Source organism: Annulohypoxylon maeteangense (assembly GCF_022496945.1).
Source record: "Annulohypoxylon maeteangense strain CBS 123835 unplaced genomic scaffold GGS22scaffold_12, whole genome shotgun sequence".
In the NCBI taxonomy this organism is placed as follows: Eukaryota; Fungi; Ascomycota; class Sordariomycetes; order Xylariales; family Hypoxylaceae; genus Annulohypoxylon; species Annulohypoxylon maeteangense.
The window spans coordinates 408,896-433,523 of NW_025953259.1; the positions used below are offsets into that span (position 1 = coordinate 408,896).

General features: G+C 46.7%; 7 protein-coding genes across 7 annotated transcripts; 2 read left to right on the plus strand and 5 right to left on the minus strand.

Annotated features, from left to right (window-relative positions):
* Positions 1-574: 574 nt before the first annotated feature.
* Positions 575-2,439, minus strand: GGS22DRAFT_167000 (uncharacterized protein). The gene has a single exon (XM_047961929.1). It carries the CDS (start codon positions 2,134-2,136, stop codon positions 856-858), a length of 1,281 nt encoding a protein of 426 aa, XP_047817271.1. The 5' UTR covers positions 2,137-2,439; the 3' UTR covers positions 575-855.
* A 229-nt stretch (positions 2,440-2,668) lies between these two features.
* GGS22DRAFT_167002 (uncharacterized protein) lies at positions 2,669-6,348 on the plus strand. The gene is made up of 3 exons (XM_047961930.1): positions 2,669-5,753; positions 5,812-5,922; positions 5,973-6,348. The coding sequence occupies exon 1, from the start codon at positions 2,820-2,822 to the stop codon at positions 5,736-5,738; it is 2,919 nt and encodes a 972-aa protein (XP_047817272.1). The 5' UTR covers positions 2,669-2,819; the 3' UTR covers positions 5,739-5,753; positions 5,812-5,922; positions 5,973-6,348.
* A 666-nt stretch (positions 6,349-7,014) lies between these two features.
* Positions 7,015-9,670, minus strand: GGS22DRAFT_195188 (RNA recognition motif 2-domain-containing protein; the record flags this gene model as incomplete). The annotated part of the gene is made up of 10 exons (XM_047965627.1): positions 7,015-7,154; positions 7,217-7,331; positions 7,389-7,468; positions 7,525-7,597; positions 7,650-7,667; positions 7,724-7,754; positions 7,815-7,936; positions 7,988-8,533; positions 8,589-9,020; positions 9,074-9,670. The coding sequence occupies 10 exons, from the start codon at positions 9,668-9,670 to the stop codon at positions 7,015-7,017; spliced, it is 2,154 nt and encodes a 717-aa protein (XP_047817273.1).
* Positions 9,671-13,858: 4,188 nt separating this feature from the next.
* On the minus strand, positions 13,859-15,100 carry GGS22DRAFT_190098 (uncharacterized protein; the record flags this gene model as incomplete). The annotated part of the gene is made up of 2 exons (XM_047964936.1): positions 13,859-14,381; positions 14,433-15,100. The coding sequence occupies 2 exons, from the start codon at positions 15,098-15,100 to the stop codon at positions 13,859-13,861; spliced, it is 1,191 nt and encodes a 396-aa protein (XP_047817274.1).
* Positions 15,101-15,368: 268 nt separating this feature from the next.
* GGS22DRAFT_167006 (uncharacterized protein) lies at positions 15,369-16,869 on the plus strand. Its single transcript, XM_047961931.1, has one exon. It carries the CDS (start codon positions 15,630-15,632, stop codon positions 16,674-16,676), a length of 1,047 nt encoding a protein of 348 aa, XP_047817275.1. The 5' UTR covers positions 15,369-15,629; the 3' UTR covers positions 16,677-16,869.
* Positions 16,870-17,015: 146 nt separating this feature from the next.
* On the minus strand, positions 17,016-20,562 carry GGS22DRAFT_167007 (WD domain-containing protein). Its single transcript, XM_047961932.1, has 5 exons — positions 20,140-20,562; positions 18,767-19,979; positions 18,351-18,713; positions 17,951-18,296; positions 17,016-17,896 (listed from the first exon to the last, which is right to left on the minus strand). Exons 2-5 carry the CDS (start codon positions 19,855-19,857, stop codon positions 17,666-17,668), a joined length of 2,031 nt encoding a protein of 676 aa, XP_047817276.1. The 5' UTR covers positions 19,858-19,979; positions 20,140-20,562; the 3' UTR covers positions 17,016-17,665.
* A 2,033-nt stretch (positions 20,563-22,595) lies between these two features.
* GGS22DRAFT_30880 (Zinc/iron permease) lies at positions 22,596-24,578 on the minus strand. Its single transcript, XM_047966766.1, has 4 exons — positions 24,246-24,578; positions 24,130-24,146; positions 23,231-24,070; positions 22,596-23,178 (listed from the first exon to the last, which is right to left on the minus strand). Exons 1-4 carry the CDS (start codon positions 24,282-24,284, stop codon positions 22,995-22,997), a joined length of 1,080 nt encoding a protein of 359 aa, XP_047817277.1. The 5' UTR covers positions 24,285-24,578; the 3' UTR covers positions 22,596-22,994.
* Between the last annotated feature and the right edge of the window lie 50 nt (positions 24,579-24,628).

The following is a 24,628-nucleotide window of genomic DNA, read 5'->3' on the forward strand; positions in this document are numbered from 1 at the left end:
CGCGATCGTCGGCGTTTATACTATATAAACATTCATGGATCGTATTCCCGCTAGAGCCCTCAGTAAGAATAAGGGACTTAGCACTATTAAGCGCTAATATTATAGTGAGTTTTTTCAGCTAATCAGAATAACAGTTCAAAACAAAGTCTTCCAGGTTATAATTCCACTTACAATACAGTTAATTAAACGAAACTTAGGTAGCTTTAGTTAGAACTTTTGAAAAGAGCAGTCCAATTATATGAATTGTATTGATATCAATCGAGTATTGACAGCTTTCGTTGAGCCATTGTTGACCTGATGTTGAATAGTAAGCCCTGAACAGCACTAAATTATAGGGGGTTTAGTGATAAAATATAGTGCTTGTATAGCGAATGCGCCACTAATCACACCCTATTTTCTAAGGTTGGATTTTTTGATAGTTTGGCTATTCCGGGCATTTCGTACACCGTAGGGAGGCAGTCGTAAGCTAATACTAATCGTTTCTTACCTACTAGGCAGTATATTATTTAAGCTTGTGTTGTTAAGCAATTGCTTTACAGTATTTATGATTTGAGGTAGGTCGATTGTAACCGAGTAATAGAAATCTTCGTCTCATTGAGTCAAAGGTTGCTATTGTACAGGGCTCTAGGTTGCGCCCATCAACTGTAGACACCCCCTGCGATTACCGCTAAGTACCCCTATACACAAAGACTCCCGCCTACCGTGTAGCATAGGAGCGTTTCCTGCTATTCGTCATACCTCGTCCCTTGCTCCTGAGAATCAATTCCAACCCTCCACAACGACATACATTCAAGCCTTCTTTGAACTCCACCCATTCCAGAGACTGAGTTCAAAATAAATTTTAACCGAAAAAAATCAAGGCTTACTGTATTTCCGACTCGCTTCACGATCGTGCTCATGCAATTCCCACACATCGTTGACGCTTGGGGCGGACGGGTGCTTTCTAGCGCTGCGACCGGGAGGGGTGAAGAATATGGAAGGATCAATTATGGGGTGATCTGACCGTCTCACCAGAATAGATCTATACACCTCGTCGAGTCGGTTATGCCAGCAAGCTTCCCATTTGCGGTCAGATGATTTCGTGAGGTCGCCGAGATTTTGGAAGACGTCGGCTACTATCTCAACCCCGCCGCGGCCGTGGCTGTGTATGGTGATAGAGTTATCGGTCACGCATTGACAGCAGCCGGTGAGCGAATACGATTGAAGCTCGAGTTTGTCCAGATCCCAACCTTCGAGCCTCGAGGGCTCCGCGAGGAGTACTTTCCAATGCGCCATGGCGATAAGCTCCGCGATCATCCTATGAACACCCGTTTTGTCTAAACTATTCCACGAAAAGGAGCTCAAGGAGGGTTGGAATGCATACCGGAACTGGCCGCTGTGAGTGCAGGATTTGAATAACTCTTCCATGAGCCACGATTTTGAGGCGCTGAAGAAGGGCTTGACCTTCTCGGGCTGGAGCAATATTCGTTGAACCTTGTGAAAGTACAAGGAGCCGTCCACGACAGTTGCTTCGGTGTCTAGCTTGACATATCCGTGTATGAATTCCGGATTATAGCAAGATGACCAGAGCCTAGCAAGCTTCCAGTCGGTCGATATTGCGAGAGGAGGAATTGGCAACTTATTTCTTGGCTTATTGAGAGTGCCTTTTAGGATCTCGCGAGCCTCGTCGAAGGTGATGACATATTTCGGCCATAGAGGGCCAAAGGTCATGGCGCCCCTAGGACGTGAGATAAGTCGGTCACGAATTATGGCGGAGTTATGGTGAGCATTTCGGCTCTCTCCTGTGAGATTCTGATGAAGTTTTGCGCAACGCAAACAGACAAAACGATGCAGGTTATCATCTGCCAGCAGCTGCAAGAATTTATATCTCGGGTCAGAGGTCGACTCCGAACCAATGGGCTCACGTCTGCAATCGCGCAACCCCTTTTGGACGTAAGAGAGACAGAACTTCCCATGAGGTGTACTGCTGATTAGGCGACGGGTGGCTTTGCAAGTTAACGAGAACAAGATGACATAAGGGGGATCAAGGAAAGATAATATCTCAAAGACTAGTTCCGGCGGTAGGTCTAGAATCCGGCACGGACCGGGTAAGCCAGTAGGCTTTTGTCGAATCGCGAGTTTCTTCGAGGTCGACATATCTGCAGGGAAATTCAATCCATAGACGTTTCCTATGCTTATACGATGTATGATTCCCGTATTATTAGAGCCCCGTCCTTCCCGTATTTTCTTGAGAGTTGGATTCCCTTGAAAGGAGTAGGTACCGGTGCCTACTAGTGTAGGTAAATGGCTGGAGACGTTGAAGTTGTTAAAGGGAAGTGGAAACGTGGGTCCACCAAATTAAGTCGGTAGAGTAAAAGTTTGGTTTCCTTTAAAAAATGGCTCTTACCTACTGTGCGGCCCCTTTCTTGTTCATGATGAGCGTCTGCACCTGCACTTGGCAAAGATATGGAATGGAGGTGAATATGCAGGTACTTCGCGCCTGCCCGCCGTCTCGCCCTATTAGCGAAAATATAGTGGGATGGTACGGGGAGCATAGGCCACTTTGATCTACTTTGGTAATATCTGCTAGTTCCCGCTAAACCGATTTAGGTAATGAGGAAGTCGCATCTCCAAGTTCAAACGACAGCGACCGGCCACCTGTAGTTTCTATGTTTAGATAGCACTGGGAGCTTAAAGTAGCAGCTACGTCAACCTGATTTTTTTTTTAATATTCCGTGTCCTCCAGGGCTACAACAACAACTACCACCACTTTAAATCCATAAACACTTGACCCCTATGGACCATCCTGTTGTACGACGGGAGTCCTCACCACATCTGCAATGTGGCCCACACAGGATAAAAGGCGATGTATAATTACCATACTTTCGCCTGCGCTTCTAATAGCAAGCCGTGCATTTGCTCAACCTGACTCGAATCTTCCCATCACCCAAGATGTCGCAAAGCCCTCGTCGAGTATAGCGACAGCCGAGCCTACCTGCGAATCGAGAACAGTGAACTACATTACGCATACGTTGCCTCAGCAGTGTCTAACATCTGCGCCTTCGGCCTTCTCGACTCCAGGGTCCGTTAGCGCTACAGTTACGCCTTCTGCTACCGACCCGACTTCTACCCCTAGCAGCGATGCCGACCATGAAGAAGAGCTGGACGCCGACGGCAATGATCTGAGCACTGGCGCTTTCATGTCCTTCGAGGAATGGAAGGCCATGATGCTCGAGAAATCGGGCCAAGAAGCCCTAGAGCCCAGACATCGCAAGACCAAAGAGACGCATGGCGATTACCCAGCGGATGACTTTGACAGTCTAGGAGACGAAGGTGAAGTATCGCTCGACTTCGACGCCTATTCGGACAAGATCTCTGAGCTCGCATCGTCTACGAAACCGTCGCAAAAAGAGAAGGATAAGGAGAGGCAGGTCGAGAAAGTGAGCTATGACGAGGGGCTGGCCCAGAGTTATCGGAGTAAAGATGCGGGGACGACGTGTAAGGAGAGGTTTTCATACGCCTCATTCGACGCTGGTGCGACGATAAAGAAGGCAAACCCTGGTGCTAAGAACCCCAAGGCCATCCTAGTCGAGAACAAGGACTCGTACATGCTCCTAGAGTGCGCTATGAAGAACAAATTCGTCATTGTCGAACTGAGCGACGATATCCTAGTTGATACTGTTGTCATAGCTAACTTCGAGTTCTTTTCGAGTATGTTACGCCACTTTCGAGTCAGTGTGAGCGATCGCTATCCCGTCAAAGAGGAGAAATGGAAGGTATTAGGCACTTTCCAAGCCCGTAATTCCAGAAACATCCAACCGTTTCTAGTTTCGAACCCCCAAATCTGGGCTAAATATCTACGGCTCGAGGTCTTGACCCATTATGGTAATGAGTATTATTGCCCAGTCTCCTTATTACGAGTTCACGGCACGCGCATGCTTGACTCGTGGAAAGAAGCAGACCCTGCCGATCTTGAAGTTGAAGATGATGGTAGCAAGACAGTATCTGAAGCTACCGAGGAAACTGTCGAGGTGACCGAAGTTGAGCTCGAGGAAGTCGAAGTGGTCAAACCCTCCCATTCCGAGAACCAGGTGGTAAACTTAGAGCAGAGTGTTTTTATCCCTTATTGGGATAAGTCATATTTCTACTATAAATACCCCTTTGACTTGACGTGCACCGTTTCTGATGCGAAAGGGTTTGCATCCAATGCTAACGAGGAGCACGCTCGAAACACAACCGAGGCCGAACTCCAATCTACAGAGCCTACAGAAACCACATCTACAGTCAACTCAGGTACATCTTCTTCTGGAGCACCAACAACACAGTCTTCCAGCCAGGCAATCACCGATTCGGGGAGAACGACTTCTCCTAGAGACTCGAGTGAGACGTCAGGAAGCACGACTATTGAGAATTCTTCAGAGTCGGTATCTAGCACGACGTCCACCCCTGATGCAAAATCAGTCACCGCAACCCCACCAGCAACACCTACTACCATCACGCCCCCAAGCCTCGCCAAGACAGCCACCGCGCAGTCGTCGCCTAAGAGCCGGACTCCCGCCTCCACATCTCTTAAACCACCTTCCTCACGGTCTACTGTCGTGCCCAAAGGTCAGCCCTCCGGTACCCCCACGGCGCCACGCAATAAAACCGGAACAGTCACAACGTCATCACCCGCCTCTGCCCCCACGATCCAGGACTCGTTCTTCAAGGCGCTTAACAAGCGCATCCAAGCCCTCGAGTCCAACACCACTCTCTCGCTACAATACATTGAGTCGCAGTCGCGCTTCTTACAGGAAGCCCTCGCGCGCCTCGAGCGCCGGCAGGTTGCTAAGGTGGACCTCTTCCTCGACACTCTGAATAAAACCGTACTGGGCGAGCTGCGTGAAGTACGCACGCAGTACGACCAGATCTGGCAATCAACCGTAATCGCCCTCGAAACCCAACGCGAGCAATCCGAGCGCGAAATCGTCGCTCTCTCCTCCCGCCTCGGCGTCCTAGCCGACGAAGTCGTCTTCCAGAAACGCATGGCCATAGTCCAATCCGTCCTCCTCCTCGGCTGCCTCGTCCTTGTCATCTTCTCTCGCGGCGGCATCGCCTCCGTCGCCGCCGACGCATACTACCCCAGCGAGCGCTTCCTCGGCGCCGTCTCCCCCTCCAGACTCGTCGCCTCCCCTCTCTTCCCCTCCCCACCTCAACCCCGCCCACAGCCGCACCAACACCACACTCACCACCGCCCCAACCCCGACGTCCCCCTCCTCTCCGTCGAAGAAGCAAGCCCCGAGACCCGTCCCCGCCGCAGCTTAAGCCAAACCACCGAATCCTCCTCATCCTCCCTCCGCCACCGTCCTCGAAGAAACTCCCGCGCCACATCCACCGAATCAGTAAGCCGCCACCCTCAACCCTCAACCGAGTCCGCGCCCGCCTCTTCCGCGAGTCTCTTCCGCGCCGCCACCCCGTCGAGCATCGACATGGGCTACGACTCCGAGCCCGCCATGACACCTACCAGGGGCGACGAAAACCACGGTAGCAGGAACGGGGACGGGGAATACTACGCGACGAGCGCTGAGGATATGGCCGCTGGAAAGGGCGGCATGGGGCCCAGCTATTCAGAAGCGTTAGCCAGGAAGTCGGAGAGACAGCTGACGCCTTCCTCGGACGTCGATGGCGCGGAGTATATGCCTATGTCGAGCAGACCGCCCTTGACGCACAGCACTTCGGCGCGGAAACCCTTGCCCGCCCTACCGGAGGATCCCGATTAGAATATGTATACCTATGTATGTAGTTCATGTAAATCCCACTTGAAAGCTACGAATAATGAGACCATGAATAAAGGGCATGCGTATCAGTACTACCAGCATCTATGAGAGTCAGCCGTTTACTCCTTTTCATGCACACTCAAAATGTAACGAAGCTTAGTTATACGGAATCACTCGATATTAGCTAGTAAGACTATGAAAAGCTTCGCGAATTTCATGCTAATTTCCTCCGCCCAGTATTAACCCATTGAACAATTGCTCCTAGCCTAAAATCAAATCGCCGCCGCAAACTTGGATTTGAAAGGCGTATTTGTCCCGTAGATGCTGGTCGGTTAATCGACCACGCATCATGGTGATGTTAATTGCATGGGTAAAGAACCTCTCTATCTGTCAAAAATTGCATTCGAAGGATTCTCGCTCACGTATCGAACGTGAACGAGCTGTTGCGTTGCCTGTGTTAAAGACTCTTGATAGTCGCCTGGTCCCTTCTTGAACCATGCGCAAACCCCGAGGACGACTCAAGATCAGTAGGCATCATATCTTCGTCGCTGATAAGTTAAGAAGGTTCCATAGTCCATATCTTGACGAAGGATTAATCTGTTATTGGAAAGGGTTGTAGTTAGCTCAACTGATTAATCCTAGGTGATAAAGGGATGGATAGAAGGCATACCGTATGAGAGGAGAGATAAAGAGATGCTGATCATGACAGTTCCTAGTCATCATTGACGAAGAGACCCAGAACTACTATTATTGAAGTAGTAGCGTGGGATATCTCAGATGGCATAGGAGTTTGTGGTGTAGTGAATCGAAAATCGCCGATAAGGAGATTGTACAACATTCAACAAAGAGTTGAGATTCGGGCCATTTCGTAATAAAATGGCGTCCTTGGTGGTTAGTATTTTTCTTCTTTTTTTCTTTATTTCCTTCTGGTTCTGATCTGTTTTTTTTCTGGATTATCTTGCTAGAAATCATCGTGATCGTAAGTTCAAGGAACACTAGAATTTGGCCCCCGAGTATGGGCAAACTAGTAGTCCTCTTCAGAAAAGAGAAATGAAAACGCACGTAAAAGCCTTTTATAGAGTTAGCTCTCTTCGGATTGCTTCAATTCAAGATAAATAGGGACTTACTAAAAGGTATATCGAGATGAACTGACCGCTCGAATTCAGTGGTCATGAGAAATCATTGGTAAAAGGCAGAACTTGATAAATGTCGCGCAAGAGAAAGTTTTCTCGGGCGAGGGTATGATGGGTAATGGAAAAGTTTCCAGGGGCTCGAAAGCCTACTGAGGGTAATAACCCTGGTTGTATGCGGGCGGATTATACTCATACTCTTGAAGTCGTGGGTTTCCACGATCGAATTGAGAGCGGCGGCGTCGCTGCTCGTCACGGAAGTGTTGACCGGCGTTGGGTGTGAAGAGACCTAATAATTAGGTATACAATTAGCGACATCCACTTCCGAGTAGCAACTTGGTTATCACATACCAACATGCTCTGCATTCTCACAGCTTCGCTTCATCTTCGATTGGTTGTCTGGCTCCGGGAAAGGTTCTTCGTTGCCTGCCAGCTCGGGGTAGGGACCATTGATAGTGAAGAAAAGCTTTAGAATCAAATGTGTCAGTTACCTTCCAGATATCTCTTCAATAGATCAGCTTACCTTTGGGCGGTAGTGGGGAGCCTCCAGCATGACCGAACTGTTTCGGAATTTCTGAACGAGGCAGTCCTTGCCTTGGATTGCTGTATTTTAGATTAGTATTTAGATATACAGATTGCTATCTGCACCATTGACTTACTCGCATAGGAAATCTCGGCAATCTTATCACTTCTAAAGCAGTTCCACTTCTGGTTGCCTCTTGCTTGCACAAACTATGTTATTGTCAGCACAGTCTACCATCGTTAGCGTAATTAGCAGTCTTACGTCAATGACATCGAGTGGCTACGAGATTTATTAGTATCGCATCAACATAGCTGTACAACAATTTGGGAACTTACATCGACGAAGTTGATGAACGCATAGCCAACACTGTTATTACTTAGATTAATATTTGTCCTACCATACCCTCGAGGTCAGGGCATGACTTACTTGCAGTCGTTGGCGAAATCGATGCGCAGATACATGAAGTCGTACTTGCCACGGCTGGATTGATCGACGATATCCTTGAGCATCGCTTGATGTACCTTGTTAGGAATGTTGCGTAACATAATCTACATAGTAAGCTTTCGTTCAAATTAAGAAGCAAGTTGTATGTCACTTACCGTTGTACGAACGTCAGTGCCTTCTCGAATGCGATTGATATCTACGTGGTTGGCATGGTTAGCTGAATTGTAGTAAGGCGATCGTGAGATTCGCATCGCGTTCTGTCGGCGACCGTCCAGGCGACCGATATTCTGGAATTGTCGTGGGGTCATGAGATCTGTGGAGGCGAGTGAGTTGTGCTGAGACATAGCAGGGCTCACAAGGGAATAGTTGCTTGGCTGCAACACGCTCCCATATGTTCTCGGCGTTCCCTGATCCAACACGTACGAAGGACTCATAGACAGAGGTGAATACATCAGAGGCACCATCCCATAAGACTGTGGAACCGAGAAACTGTTCGCCGGAATAGTTGGTCGAGCGGGTGTAGTCAGTAAGGAATTGGCCGGAGTTGTCATGACAGACTGTGATCTTCCAATAGACATTCGGCGGAAGCCAGAGGTCAGATCTGACGACGTATTGAGAGAACTGGTTGAGCCGACAACTCCACTTTGCGTAGCGTTTGGCGTCACATCAGGTCGGTACAGCACTATGCAGATCTGAAATCCCTATTACGAAACTGTTAGTAGGTTAACATCCCAACCCAGCAGAATGTATGCTCACTTGGACGACAACGCCGTTGAGCTTCGCCACGGCACGCAGGGACATTTCATTATCGCAGTATTCGGCGATTCCGCTCATTGCGCTTCCCGTTACACCATCATGGGGCTTGAACGCATACAAGTCTCCCTCGGTGCGCAAAGCGGCCTTTAGAAACTCCTCGAGTTGCTGGACAGTGATGGGCTGCATGGAGTGTGAAAACACACTGAGGTACACCTGTCCTTCGTGAGCAGTTACGAGACCCGCACCCGGCTCTACAACCGATGAAAACTCTCGAGGGTTAACTGAACGGACATCCCAGTCACGGCCACCTAAGGAAATGTTCGAGAATACAGTGCATGCATCACGGATATTGGAAAATCGAGCGAACACCTGGCTGCCACACTCGAAGATCTCGTTCTTCCCCTGAAAGGGGGTACCCATCTGACGTAGTCCCTAAATATAGTTAGCTAAGACGTATCTCTTTTTACGTAAAAGTGTGTTCTTACAGATATGTAGTGGTTCACCTCACCTGCGGCTACATTACCGCCCATTCTAGCAGAGATGACCAAACATCGGGAGATTCCGGACTCTGTACTCAGCTTGTCATGGACGAAGTCAGAGGACGCAGGAACGCTAGCTGGTCGTGGCAATTGTCCAGAAATCTGGCTGTAGCCCTGGTTCAGATCCTCGGAGAAAGCATCTGCTCGCTTAGGCTCAGATGCTGAGCCGCGAGGAATGAACGCCGAAGGCAGAGGGGAGAATACAGAAGCAGTGGGAGACAACTTCTGGCTTCCCTTGAAGGAAGATTCTGCGGAAGATACGAACGGATCCTTGTCCGTGTGGCAAGTTCCAAGATTGAACATGCTTGGCTGCCCGAAAGACTGCAACGCGTTCATCCCGTACTTAATGGCTGGCGGTGCCGTCTCCAAGGAACCATGATTGAGGGTTCCCAGTACTCGTGTAGATCTAGCAGAGCCATCTTCGGGGGAAAATGCAGTGAGTCGAGTGTCAGGTGTACCCTTAAACGAATCTGCAGCTCCGCTCGAGGAATGAGGCGAGGCAGGGTTGTAATGACCCTCGCGGGTCTGCTGATGCATGCTCATCTTGTCGGAAGAATTGAATGCCATCATTAGATAGGTAATGTAGAACCGGTATTAGGTAACCTTGGATGGCCTCTTTAAATGATATTAGTGAATATACGTATGGTGTCGGATGAGAAAGAAGGGGGGCTCTGAGTCGCTATAACCCTTCTTTCTCACATTATTTCAGGTTACTAGGTACTTACTTGACTAGGGTAATAATTGATCTGTGAAATACGCAGAAGTATGCTTAGATAGAACAACCGATGGTGGGATCTAAAACCCAACCCTTGAACCTAGAAATGACACCAACTGTAGATTCCTTGCGATACTTGTCAGTCGAATGTGAAGGTGACTTTGCAGGGAGATTGATAGTATAGGATAAAATATGGTAGGAGATAAATAGGAAGATCAATAGCATGAACGCCGTGGACCAGTTGAACGAAATACATATATAGTATGACATAGGACAACATGAGCTATTGGACAAATAAAGCCCAATCCAAAATAAAATGAACAATCGCATATATTGGGAGGAAATGGTAACAGTATATGATGATGACTGAAGCTCTAGAATTGCAATAGTCATAAAGGGGGCAACGACAGGGAAAATTGATGATGTATAATTATTTGTGCGAATTTCGAAGGGTAGAAATAACAAGATCAATGCTAATAAAAATAGGGAAATGGAAACAAAATTTGAGGGGCAGAGAATTATAATTAAGGAGGAATTATAGACTTCATTATAGGGAGAAGAGTTCCTCGGAGTTGAAAAGCATGATGAAGGGGAAAGGATGAAGAGAAACGGTCTAACTTACGACAGAATGTGTACGGTGAGTGCCTATAACTCTGACGAGTTACTTTACCATTGATTGGGGATCGAGTCTATGATTGTCTGTTGATGTATCTTAGGACGTAGAGGTATATGTTCGCCTGATGATAAAAATTAAGAAGTTGGGTAGGGTAGAGGTATCCTCTTCCTTGATTGAGTAGGCTCTGAGAGGTATACCTACGGCGAAATTAGTTATGGCGACCTAATAAATAGTCTCGAAATGTACGGGAAGGAAAACTTGTAGAATGATAAGTTAGGTGAATTGGCTTTGATAAGTTCTTGATTACCTACCTTCGCTACTAGTCGACGAGGACTAGGGGTTTCTAGGAATTGATGAAAATTAGGGTAGGGCGCAATTGTTGAGATCCATGGATGTGTGTGTAGAAGTGGGAAGAGATGAGAAAATTGAAATCGAACGTGCCACAATATTCCTCGGCGTATCCCTAGGTATATTGTGGAGGGAAGGAACGATAGATTTACATATAGATATATTATTGATTGAAGGTGGATTTTTGAGAAGCCAATTGGGAATCGATACTTTCCCGCACGTGTCGATTGGGGGTAATGATAGATGAGAAGGAAAGAGTAGTCGGTTTAAAAAAAATAGGATGGAACTTACTCTGTGATTTTTAAGGCGCAATGATAGGCGGGTTAGGTTGAAGGTCAAGAGAATATGGAATACTATTGCTGTGTTGTACTAAAAGGCTGCGTAGTAAACTGGCAACCCAATAGTGTGGTTAAACGTGCCAACTCGACGCAAAAACTACCTGAAGGAAAAAGTTAGCCAGTCAATTTCGAATGAGGTCAATCATTTAGACCTACTGGAAAACTTGAACTCAATAAGATGTCGCAAGATCCCTAAGACGGCTGTCCGCACCAAGACCAAAGGTCTGAAATTTAGTTGTTGCGGGTTACCTGTGTCTCAAGAAGGGACCGGTAATGGAACCAAGGACGTTCCAACGACAATACCTTTCGCTGAAGAAAAGAAAAGAAAAGAATGTGGGGTACTACGGCGTACTGAGATCCAGATCGAACCAAGACGATCAGTGGTCCAATAGTAAAGGGTGGATTGGGGATCAAGATACGCGGGTAAGTTAGGGTGCTGTGTGTGAGGATGAGAGGTGAAGTAGAAAGTTGTAGGAGGGAAGGATTTTAGTTTAAGTTGTGTGGGTTTACATTAAATCCCTAATTGAAATTGGGAAGACTACCTACCTAATAGCTACTAGGTAGTACCTTAGGAAAGGGCGGCCAGTGCTTGTACAAACGATCAATCAACTGAAGAGACTGGAGGTAGAAGGTGCATCCACATCTGATCGTAAAATGGAAAGTGCTGCGTTTCAGGGGCATGTAGGTACACATGTACTTCATACTGAGTATGACTCTATCATCCTCGCAGAAAGTAATATGTATAATTGGTTACAAGAAAAGTTTACACGAAAAAAAGAACTAGTAGAGACCATATGGGTTGTTTGCACAGTTATTATTTGTATTGGTGACGTGGATAGGTCAAGGCTCAGTTGGCTATGGCCTAAGAGTAGCTTGAGTAATATCAAACGAATCATCTCATCTGTCCCGTACTGTTGGTATGATCAGATAATAGTCATAAACAAGCCGACCAATCGCTATGTTCTTTGAGCAGATTAGCCCAAAAATCTTTAACCATACTGCTGGGGCAAGAAAGTGCCTTGTACGAACACCAGATCATCCCCTCAATAGTGCTTCACTTTTTGGCATTAATATACGCTGAGATAATGGCTATAGCCTATTCCAGTGGCTAGGCCATATTTGGGAGGTTAATTACTCACATTGTGGACGATGGTATAAGAGTCCGATGACGGTACACTCTAAGGTTACTAATGGCAAAGACAAACTTGTGTATGGGTACCTAAATTAGAAGTATACGATGATTTGTTATGATGTAGATAAATAAAGATTTTACCTTGGCGCCCTCAAGAATTGAGTTGATAGGATAGTCAGTTAGCTTGACAGTTATGATCGTTGGGAACTAAATACCTACTTAGCACTGTGAACCGTATGTCATACACACTATGTATATCGTATGGACTTAACTAATGAGAACAATCTACAGTGTTGTATCTTCTTCAGTGACAATTTACTTTAGTGTTAATTCTAATAGGGGGGAACGTTCTGTATTTTCAATAAGTCGAAATTTCGTGAAGGTTTATATCGTCACTCGACGATTAAGTTGAAAATAATTTTTACATCAATTTTATTAGATTATTTGGAACAGTATCGTGAAAATCACTAAAATTTGTGCCTGTCAATAGTATGATAATGGATTACAAAGAAACACAAGTGAAGGGAGACCAGTGATTTATTTCATATCAACTTTCATTGAGATATGGTATGACATGTATCCCATAAAGCTGGGTTAGTAGTTTGTTATAATCTGAAAATTGCCTTTCCATGATTGGAGGTGACTAAATATTGTTCCTTGCCCATAACTCGAGTTCTCTCGTTTACGTATACAATACTATCAAAAATAAAGCCTGAGTATGAGATTATTTACGTTTCCGGAACTTTCTAACCGGAACAGGGTAACATATCACCATAGTTTGATTAAAAACATCCAAGAAATAATATACTGCAAAGTCTAATTCCAATTCATTCTACAGTCTCTGTATTATCTATAGTATAAAATATGCTTGAAAATTATTAGCTCAGCGTTATTCAGCTAGACATTCAGTCATGTGTGATTACAGGACAGTATGGGACTGGCTTTCATCCACCCAAAAGAACTGGAATTTACAAAGCAAAAATTCCAAGGGAAATATACGTGATATCTAATAACTATGAGGCGGTATCTATCTTATAATACGTGGTTGTTCACAAATCAAGCCAACTTATTCTTCTTACTTTCACAAATAGACAATGAACCATTGATTTATCCATTGAGTGACCCAGCTGGAAAAAATTAACATAGAGAACATATCAATGAGCTTGTAAAAGGAAATTTGTTAAGGAAGTGTCATGAGAAATAGATCATACTTGAATAGATCTCCTATACAAGCACATCTCAACTGCTTTTTGTTGAATAAATCTTCTAAAATTTCCACAGCTCTTCAGGATCAAGTTATAATTATCGTAATATTTATTTTTAATTGTAAATGTGTTCTCAGTCGTTGATAATGATTCAAACATACACCCCCTATTCACCCTTCCAACCCCTGAAAAAGGGGTTGAGGTTATGCGCCACAATGCTGCGCCACATTCCCGTGAAAATAGGAGGTATGTGTTCAGGGCTACCAACATACCCAGTAGTATACCCATTATCATATCACAAGTCACTAGATTCAAATCCTTAATCTCATAGCCTCTCCATCTTTTCGAATGAATTGATTAATCGCCAGCTAGGTATTCTACCGCCTAACAAAGAAGCCCTTCTTTGCACCCGCACCAGCACCAGCCACCATACCCGCGCGTTTCCTTTTCAACAGACTCTCCTTGGAATCCCGCGCATTCTTCTGTATCCTAGGAGCCAGCTTCTGATCTCCCTGCTCAGCCAAGACTCTATACCGCGTAGATCCCACAATCTGGTCTTTAGGTCTCTTGTTCTCTGTTTCAAAATTGATTTTCTTGGGCTTTTTGATAGCCCTCAGAGCAGATTCATCAAAATCTTCATCCTCGCTCGATGAATCTGTGAGGAATTCGGCGGGTAAAACGGTGGGTAGGTTGAATTTCTGGGCCCGTCTTCGTCCAGCTGTTACTGCTGTCTCGACCTCGGCCACGCCGTTATCCTCGCTAGAACCGCGCTCTTTACCAGAAGACTTGGCCTTGCGCTGATGTACTTCTACCGTCGCGCGCGAACGTTTTCTTCGCTCGGCTTGTTGTTTGTAGAGACTGTCTTTTTCTTGGCGCTTTCGTTTTAAGGATGCGGCTTGTCTGAAGTTGGGTTAGTAATGGGTTATAAAGTTATGACAAGACACGACTCACTTCTCCGCAGCCTCCGAAGCAGCCTGTGCCGCCATCTGCACCTCCTTGGCAGCGGCCTGAGTGGACACTGCTTCGGGCGCATCATCATCGTCGCTCTCTTCTACCTCATTTTTATCATCCTCGTTCTCCGCCTTCTTGTCCTCCTGCGCCGCAGCGCTAGCCACAAACTTCTCTATATCGTCATCATCGCCAAATACGACATGTTTTCCCTTTGGTTTGGAACTAGACGTTGGTTCGGGTTCTAATGATTGCGACGCTAAGTTCTGGCTGGCTTCCTCTTCTAATTGTTTTGAAGCGCTTGAAAGTTCGGCATCGGGCCCTGACTCTACCACTCCTTCATTTGAATCTTGCGAGTCGGGAATAGCGACAGATTCGGGCTTGTTGGATACAGGTATTTCGACCTCAATATATGTCTTCCGTCCGGTGGGAGTGGTTTCTTCTTCTCTCGTCCGGACTGCTAATCTTTGTCTCTTGGGACTTCCTGATTCTGGTATCAGAGGAGCGCTGTCTCCATCGTCGCGATCGCTGTCGATATCGTCTCCAATTGACTTCCGCTTTCCTCGTGACGAGACAGGCTTCTCTTGGACGGGTGTTTCGCTCGGCTTCGTAGCCTTTTCTTCGGTAGTATCTTGTGAGCTATTAACACGACTTCTAGTACGTGGAGCCATTGCGATTTATAATATGATGTATTTTATGATTTAATCGGGAGGTTTGGGAAGATGAAGTACTTCGAAAGTGACGTGCAGCTGCCGTCTTTTATCCTGGTGGGATGGGGATGATCGTTCCTGACTCCCAGCAACTTTTTTCTGTTTGTTTGTTGATCGATAAGATAATCGAGCTCTGATAGGTCAATAATTTTCAATTAAACCCCCCGTTACACGAACATCGGTAAATCTTCGGCTTAGCGAATTGCTCACTTTTATCCATCTTCCGACACCTCGAATCTGTTCGCGATGCTTCAACTTAATATTGAGGCAATAATGTAATTTAAAAAAATTCGATTAATTTATTTACAATTCGATCTATCAGTCATAAAGCTACGACTTAGAAATAGCGAAGAAGCGAGCTAACATACCGCTCAATGGACGACGATAGTCTCACCCATCCCTCATCCGCCAGGTCCTCTATGAGATGACCTAACCTAACTGAAACATCCGATCGACTCCTCAATCTCAGGAGGCGTTCTTACAAATCAAAATGTCCACCAAATCTCTCCGGCGATTAATACGCCTACCCCTAACCCTCACCCTCCAACCCACCAACAGACCCGCCCCCAACATCATCCCCCAAAGCCCCCGGACCCCCCACCTCCGGCCCCTATCCAGCACCCCCCGCCCAGCCAAAGCCCGGCCATCCGCGCACCGGGCCAACGTAGTCCGCATCCAATTCACAGAAGCAGACATCCCGCCCCTCTCCTTCTGGGAAACCCACGCCAAACCACCCTTAATCCCCGCCGACACCGTAACACCAGAAGACTGCCACGCCGCCTGCCAGGACTACGTACCCCTCGCCCTAGAAAACAAACCCGACTGGCGGCGGGTCTTTAACCCCTTCTTCACCCTGCACTACGTCGCCGTGATCCTTCTGAACACCCCGGGCAACACCTCTCTAGCCCTACACATCCTGCACACCGGCATAGCGCTCAACTACGCCCCAAGCATCCTAACAGTCGCCCGCCTCGCCTTCAAAACCAACAAACTCGACGACTCGCGCTTCGTCGCCGCCAAGGAAGGTCTGGGGCGGCTATCCTCGCCGCCACGCAAAGGCCCCGGAAGCCTGTACCGGCCCGACGCGCTGACTCTCTCCGGGCTCGCGGCCTCAGCGCTCCAGACACCCAAAGACGACGAGCGCGCGCTAAAGTTCTTCGAGGAAGCAGCCTCGGTGTACGCCTCGGTGCCCAACGCAGAGTGGCAGTGGCGCACGAGCGCCGTGCTCGAGCAGAGCAAGATCCGGCTGCGGCAGAAGCGGCCGGACTTGGCGCGCGAGGTTCTCGAGAATAATGTGCGCGAGCTGGATAATGCGGAGGTGCTGTACGCGTACGCGATGCTCCTACCGGACTCGGACCCAGCACGCGTGCGTATGATCGAGCGGGCGGCGATCAGCGCTTCCCCGGGCGCTGCGCGGGAGATGGGGCGGATCGAGTTGGAGCGGGCCTCGCAGCCGGGGTTGAGCGAGAGGGACCGTCGAGACAGGTGGGTTTTTGCCAACGAGTGGTTCAGGATTGCAGGGGATAAGTCGATTTAGTCGCCTGCCTAGATAACTGTATGAATTTGGGGTGTGTGGCTTATTATGGCGCTCGTCATGCTGCTGAAAAACGACGAACGGGGTTCAAAATCACAGGAGATAGGAGCGTGGCTTGTATATACTACTTAGATACTACTAGGACGAGAATAAGAGGTTGAAATCTCTATCTCTCAATTGTATATATAGATGTGTTTAATTAATGCTGCTCTTTTGAGAGTCGTATTTCAATATTTTAATATTTCCATGCCCTAGTATAGATGAATACAGTCAAAATGTAGGACCATAAATATTGATAAAGCTGTATTCATTCGATGACTATTAAGATCTACCAAGCATTCATTTCAACGTATATAACCATATCCCATAACTAATGCCAAAAAGGAGCTAGATATAGAATCACTAGTACTACTCAATATTGCCGAATATATATCCATGGATATTTAACAAAACAACTCGGATTGACTAGCGGTCCGACTCGTCCCTGGTATCTACCCAGAGTCGGCCTACAATATCAACGCTCGGAATGCCTATTGACATTCCGTCTCAGAATATACAGATGTGGTTCCTTGCTAGCTAATGAGGCTTCAATAATACACCATCCATGCAACCTGACAAATACCTTCCTACAAAGTCGAGCTGGGAATCGATAGACGCCTGTCTCTCGTTTCCCAGTCTGTAGCGCCTCTTGAAGCCAAGATTCAATCAACCCTGTGTTCTCATTGTTCTCAAACTTGCCTTCCAAAGCCAAAGATTAACCTGCCTTCCGATGATTTACGCCGGTCACTCCCTTCCCCCACCTAACATAAACACTCGTCCGCACCCCAAATCGGTGCACCCGATGCTAACATAAATGCCACCATGCTTCAACGCCCGGACGATGCAATACTTCCATGTACTGTTCTAATACAGAACTTCGATGATCGGGAAATAGGGCCAGGGGATATATATCATACGGATGATATGGGGTGTTAAGTCAAGACCCAACAGTCTTAGTCGTCATGAAAGAACGTTGTGTTCCCCACGAGTGGCGCAGTTGAAGGGCCAGCGTCGCTCATGTCAACGTCTCTACTACCAGGATCTTCGTCAGAGCTGGGTAGACCAAGCGCAGAGCGACGGAAATCGCCTGTTAAAGGCCGTGTCGGCGATGGTTCGGCGAGCTTCTGAGGTAGAGAGAGTGGCCTCTCACAGAAGGCGTCATCTGGTGGTGAGAATGACCAAACCTAGTTGTTACGTGAGTAGAGTTAAGGGGATTATTTTAAGGGGCATAGACGTACCTCCATCATGACTCTACTTCCCCTGTTCGCAACTGCGACACACTTCTCGTCTTCGAAAACCACCCTCCAAACTGATTCGGCTGTGATGAGTTCTCGTACGAGATGGCCTGTCTTTACGTCCCAGACCTTAACCCTACCATCGCTACCACCGCTTACGACACGAGTGTCATCGAATTGTAGGCTGGTGACACTATTGTCATGAGCCGCTAATCGATGTATCGGACACATTTTCTCGAGGGACCAAACCCTGACCGATCCGTCCGAACCTCCCGTGACAAGAGTGTTGCCACGCAATTGCAACTGTCCTACTAACGAAGTATGGCCCTGGAGTACAGCAATAGCCTCACTGATTCGAATTAGTATAATAAATTCAACCGTAGTATGCAACATTGTAACTCACCCCGTATGCGCGTCCCAAACACGAACACTGGTGTCGAGACTTCCAGTGATTACTCTGTGGCCATCGAATGCGATGGCATATATTTGGCTGAAGTGGCCGGTAAGGGTGTGTAGACATCTGCCCTCAGAGATACTCCATATTTTGGCTGTCGCATCGTAGCTTCCAGAGACGACGATGTCGCCCTTGATTTCCAAACACCTTACGCTTGCTTGATGCCCGACGAGAACGTTTTTGCAAACTCCTTGTCTGATATCCCAAACTCGTAGAGTGGTATCACGCGAGCCAGATATCGCTGTATTTGCGTCCGACATCTTAAGGCAGCGGACTGTCGATGTATGGCCACGCAAAGTGTACAGGCATCTCCTGATACTCTAGTTAGCTAGAAGCTTATAAAATCTCCTCGGAATTAAGCTTACCCGGACGTCATATCCCATACTCTCACATCACGATCACATCCACCACTAACAAGAATATCTTCCCACGGAACCATAGCCCAGACCCCCATAATGTGGCCCTGGAGAGTGCGAAGGGCGTTGCCTTCTCGGTCAAAAATGTGTATTCTCGCATTGTCAAGAGCTACAACGATATACTTCGGAGTTAAATGTAAACTGGTCACAACTCTGCCGTCCTGAGTAATTGTTCTTGTTGTGTTGCGCCCACCGGTCCTCCATGCCGATTCAACGAGATATCTCTGCTTGAAATGGGACTTGTATGATCGGAGTTTGGGGCGTCCGGCGGCCGACGAACCTTCCGCGAAAGTGTCAAAGCTGCGAGAAGTCGCGTGAAACGAAGGACCAGGAAGGGCTCCGGGGAAGCTGTGGATGTATTCGGGATCAGCTAGAGGTAAAGCACCAGGTCTAGCCGACACATAAGGCGGGATCCCATAGGAGACTTCAGAAAGTCGACGGCCATAATCATGTTTCACACATAAATTCTTCCACGTTACATCATCGCTTAACAGATCCCTCCACCGTCTAGAAACCTGCGACGCGCGCGCAAGCACCTTTGGATCATCGATGAATGATAGTATCCTCAAACATAATTCGTCTGGCAAACTGGTGAAGGGATCCTTTTTCAGTAGGGGGCTCACGAATTGATGTACGAAGCTAAGTTGTTGGGTTGTGCACATATTCAACATATCCGCGAGGATCCGGTTCCTCTGTCGCCCCGAACATGTCTTAAAGTGTTGCCTTACTTGGGCAAGGAAGAAATCTTCGTCGTCAGCAGCGTCGCTCCAATCAGGCTGCGCATCCGTCGGTCCCGGCGAGGCTGCCGGCGTGGGAGGTGGAGGAGGAGATCCCGTAACTTGTTGGTCGAAATCTGGGGCTGGTGTGCTCATACTCGGTGTAGGCGGACCTCTTGGCCGGGGTTGTTGAATCATTTTGTCCATTCTTTGATTTATAATAATAGGCCCAGCACTCGTCGTATTCAGAGACAACTCTTCGCCGCAGTTCAAAAGACTAGCTCTCCTCCCGGAGAGACTGAGCGGTTGACCATAGCCTGCCATGTCTGGTAAATTATTAATATCGTATTTCGGTATGCCACGATAACTGATTTGGGTTATCTGTCACGATCGACAGGTGAATCGCCGGTTGATTCGGGTAGAATGGATGTATTGACCTGTACGGCCTGAACGAGGGTCAGCTATCGCGATGGAGGGAAGTAATTATATTTTTATTATATTGACAGACAGAAGGTGAGTGCCAGGTGAAGGTCCACTATGTGAGGCGGCTGTTCGTATAGCGGTGCAGGTGTTGGAGTAGGGACACACTAGGATGGTTATGCATACGTTCGGATCAATGAGACAAGCCGTCCCAAGGTACAATTGGTAGGTCAAACGACCCAAGGTACCATCTAATCTGATTTTGCGAAGACAAAACCAACACTGTTACAATTGATGTACGATGCTGTGGCGAGAATCGGTACGGTTCAGCGACAGGAGAATAAATCGCGAAGAGGGTTATAATGGCATCGGTAGCGTGGATGTCCTCTCTAACAAGTCCAAAGGCACCAAAGTTGTCGGCGGACACGGGTACGAAAGGTTTTCACAATATTAAACCACAAAATAATCCACCAGGTATGCGTAAACAAAGAAGAAGTTGTTGGATAAACCTTTCGAAGGTTTTCTAAGGCGGACGAAAGATTGATGATGTTGATGGTGTAATTAAAGTAGTCGGTTGAGGATGGTAAGATGTGATTCTCTAAAGTGGAATGGGGGCCAGGAGCGGGTTAGGAGCGGAACCAAGCAGAGATGAGCAGGAACGTGCCTCCCCATAGCCTGCCCTGCTTGCCCATTGAATTTCTCCCGCCGGGGGGGAGTGCAACACTAACGGCACCGTGCATGTACTGTTTTCGACTGTTTTCGAAGTAGTGGTGACTTAAGGTTAATTTAGTATTTAACGTTAATCATTCAAATTGTAACTGCCAAATTTCAATGCTTTCATGCAGCTACTTAAGTTCACAATCATATATGTATCGATAATAAGGATATGTCTCTTTAATGTTTCAATATCTACATTATGGCAATTATTATAGGCTTTTGGTCCTGCACAGTGTTCGTACAAATATTTGTGTATTAGTAGGGTGAGTTCTTAATTAGTAACCCTCGGAATCTAAAACGTTTCGTCGTGCTAGGGTCTTCGATCTCCCTAGGTACATGTGTAGTCTAAACTTAGCTGCTTAGTCCCCTTTAACTTTGGGGTTAGAATCTGCATTGACTTCTATAAAAGGCAGGGAATGTCAGACATCGCGACTCGAAGTCGCTATCTTGCCATATTCGTATTAAACAACATCATATGGATACATTGATGTATTCGGGTTTATGTTAACTTACTAGATCGATCACCTTACCATCTCCAATATTACATATAAACCACTATGTGACCCGAGGTATGCGGCGGCTACAATGGACGAGGGGACTATTATAGAGTACACTAATGAAGAACCCCTTGTCCCATGCAAGTCAAGATCACGTTGTACTTCAAATATGTACAATATGTACAGACATACATACAGTGCATCACACTCCTCTCCAGTCATAAAGTTTGTATCGATACCTCTCAACATGCCTCGATTCTGATTGGTCGTTGACCCCATCCACCCTTTTAGAAAAGCTCAAGTGCTATACATATCCGCAATTCCCACCTGAGTCCGCAGCACTAGCTCTATCCTTGAAAGATTATTGACAGACAGAAAGATAGAATGATGGATAATCGATGCTTGACAGTGGTGGATGATATGAGCATGTTACGATAACCACCCAATCCTTTTTGAGACATACTTACGATGCAAGGCAAGATACGGACTATTACTTACTTCCTTACTCACTGACTTGGCTCCATTTACTATCATCTCCATCTTGGACCTCTATTTGCACAACCGGGATAAGTCCAAGTGTGTTCCATGTGTTCGACATCATGCACATTGCATTATTGTCTATTTTTTAATTATTATTTCGCCTGGCTTATCATATCCTGCCAGCACATTGTTAGGTAACTATACGCCGTGGCAACTCACTAGGTAACTGATAGCCTAATGACTTTGTGAGAGAAATATCAACGTCCAATATTATACACCAAGTATAATACTTAGACACCCTCCTATAACTCGATCTGTTCGAATAGCAGAAAATCAAATAAATGTACATGGCATAGTTATCCTGCTACTGCGAGATGACATCGGTGATTAAATTCGACTGGACGCCCATATTATCCAAAGGTTTCTAGAGTTTTAAAATTTTGGTTGGGGTGACGGAGCGGCATATGTGCTGAGTCAGAAGTGGCTGTAAGTATACATTTCTCTCAGTATTTACTATATTACAGAGCACGAAGGTTTAAACCCATTGCCCTAAAAGAATATATACGGTTATTTAATTGGTACCTATTACGATACGATTACTACGTTGCTGATGTTAAATTATACCGAAGAAGAATAGACACAAGAAAAGAATATAAAAACTAATAAGATCGAGGGGATAGTTTAATAATACTTCCAATCTTACTAAGGAGACGTTACCTCAGGTTATAACGGTAATGTAATACGCTCTATCCTGTAAAGGTGCCCGGTGAGTTCGTTATTATCTAATAGTAGGTCATTTGAACGAGCAGCCCAAACATGAAAATCCTCCTCGTCTCGTCGCTAGTTTCATTAGAATCGCCGAACCCCGTAAAATCGTTAGGTCGACAATGAATTGTAGTTGCCTGTCGTCGGCATTTGTAAAGCATAACTAAACATATACCGTATTACACCCAATTATCGTCTTAACACATTGGTAAATCCGTTACTCTGGACAGGCAGTGTGGACAGCCCGCATTCAAGTATGCAATCAAGAAAATGAACAACAAGTTGGTCTATATACAGTCAATGGGTATATTCTGTACATGAAATTGCACAAGGAATCCTGTCTCCGACGAGGACCTCGTTGCGATCGTATAGCATTCAATGTCTTTTGAATACGCCCTTAATATGCCTACCCACCTAGGCAGGGTAGGATGCTAAGGGGTAACGCATATCGAGGACCGCCTCATGTCCTTAACCTAGATATGCCGGCCATCCAATCCCAAGATTCCGACTCCTTCTATAGCCTAGTGGCAATACAAATTTTGAATAAAAGGAAACACAACCCAAATTATTTTCGTGGAATGTTTAGTGATGGTGACCGAACTGCGTGAGAAGAGGCAAGAACATTCCAATTACTGTCGCCAGTGTTTCCCGCATCTGAGGGTGGGCATGTTTTCGTTGGTTCCCATCGGCATAACCGTTGGGGATTGAGCCGGTGTCGTGTCCGGAGGGCGAGTCGCCTTCTTGCATAGAGTGCATCGCGACATAACTAGGAATATCGGTTAGACAGAGCGGACAAGAATGGTTTAGTTGAAGCTCACAGAAAGGTTCCCGCCGAGAATAATAACAACATTCCAGTCCACCACTGATTCAGCTGACCCTCGCCGCCTCCCCCAAGGAAACTAACAAGTATGAAAGTTGCCCATGCACCAAATGGGGATGCTAGGCTGAATACAATCAAGTGACCTCGAGCCGCGCGTTTAGAGAGGCCCTGTTTTAAGAGAATGGAGGTAAGGCCAAACGCTGCTGGTGCCTTGTGTACCATTATGGCAATGAATACAATAAAACCTAGCTTCGTGTCCGGCGAAGTGGCAGATGCCCCCATTGCGATGCCATCTGCCGCGGCATGTATGACTAGTCCTGTAGTAGTTGCCAGGCTCCTCGACTGTTTCGGTGTCGGTGTTAAGGATCCAAGGAAGCCCTCGGACTCTTCTTCGTCACCAGAGAGGGATGAGCCACCCAGATTGCTTAGGCTGATATGTCTTGGCGGTGGAGGCGGTTGGAAGTTTTCCGACGCATGGCGAGGAAGTCGGTCGATGAGGAACATAAGAATGAAACCCGTGATTAAGGAAAGGCCAATATAGAAAGTTGGAACTTCAATCCCAGCATGTTGGCTTCCGGTGGAGGTCTTGATGTCGTCGCTTGGTGTCGTGTCTGGATCTTGTGCCCATCTAGGAGCCAACATATGTCCTAGACCATGTAAACTTCTAGTATTTTGGGAATGCGTAGGAATCGAAGCTTCGGTTATCGCCTCCACCCCCTCCGGTATTATAACTATCAAAGATGTGCCGACGAGTATGCCTATGCCGATGCTTGATATCAATCGAAGTTGCGATTGTGACAGGGACATGGATAATGGTAGTGCGCCTGCAAGAAAGGAGCTACTCTTGTCAGTTTTCGATTTTAGGAGTCGGGGTATCCGAGTATTCGAAGCACTCACGCCAATGCCATAACAACCTGAAATGAGAGAAATATATTAGTATTCAAATCAAAGTATAGGAGGAATGCAGATAAATGTGGACAGCATCAATTGGCATTGGAGGATAGCGGACATACCGTTAAGGCGAGAAGAATGAATAATCCAGTTCCAGCCATGATTGCTACGTTCACCTCAAGGAAGCACCTAACGGATAATTGCTTGTTACCGATTCATTGGCAAGAATTCTGGCTGGAACTAAATATTCGTCCGTTAAAGGCAATACCTGACGGGAAAGGAGGATGAGGGAAGGGATAAGTTAGAATAATGAAGTATCTGGTACGTAGGTAGTAATCTGAAGTGACGAGAATAAGATCAGTGTTGAAAGGTCATCTTTTTGCGACGGTAGCCTCAAAATGTCAGAGCCTGTCCTAGTGATTTCCTAGCACTTTCCCTGTCAAATGTCCACTAAAATTGACCCCTGTTACAACTTGCTTTTAGGCGGGACCTTGCACGTCACTGC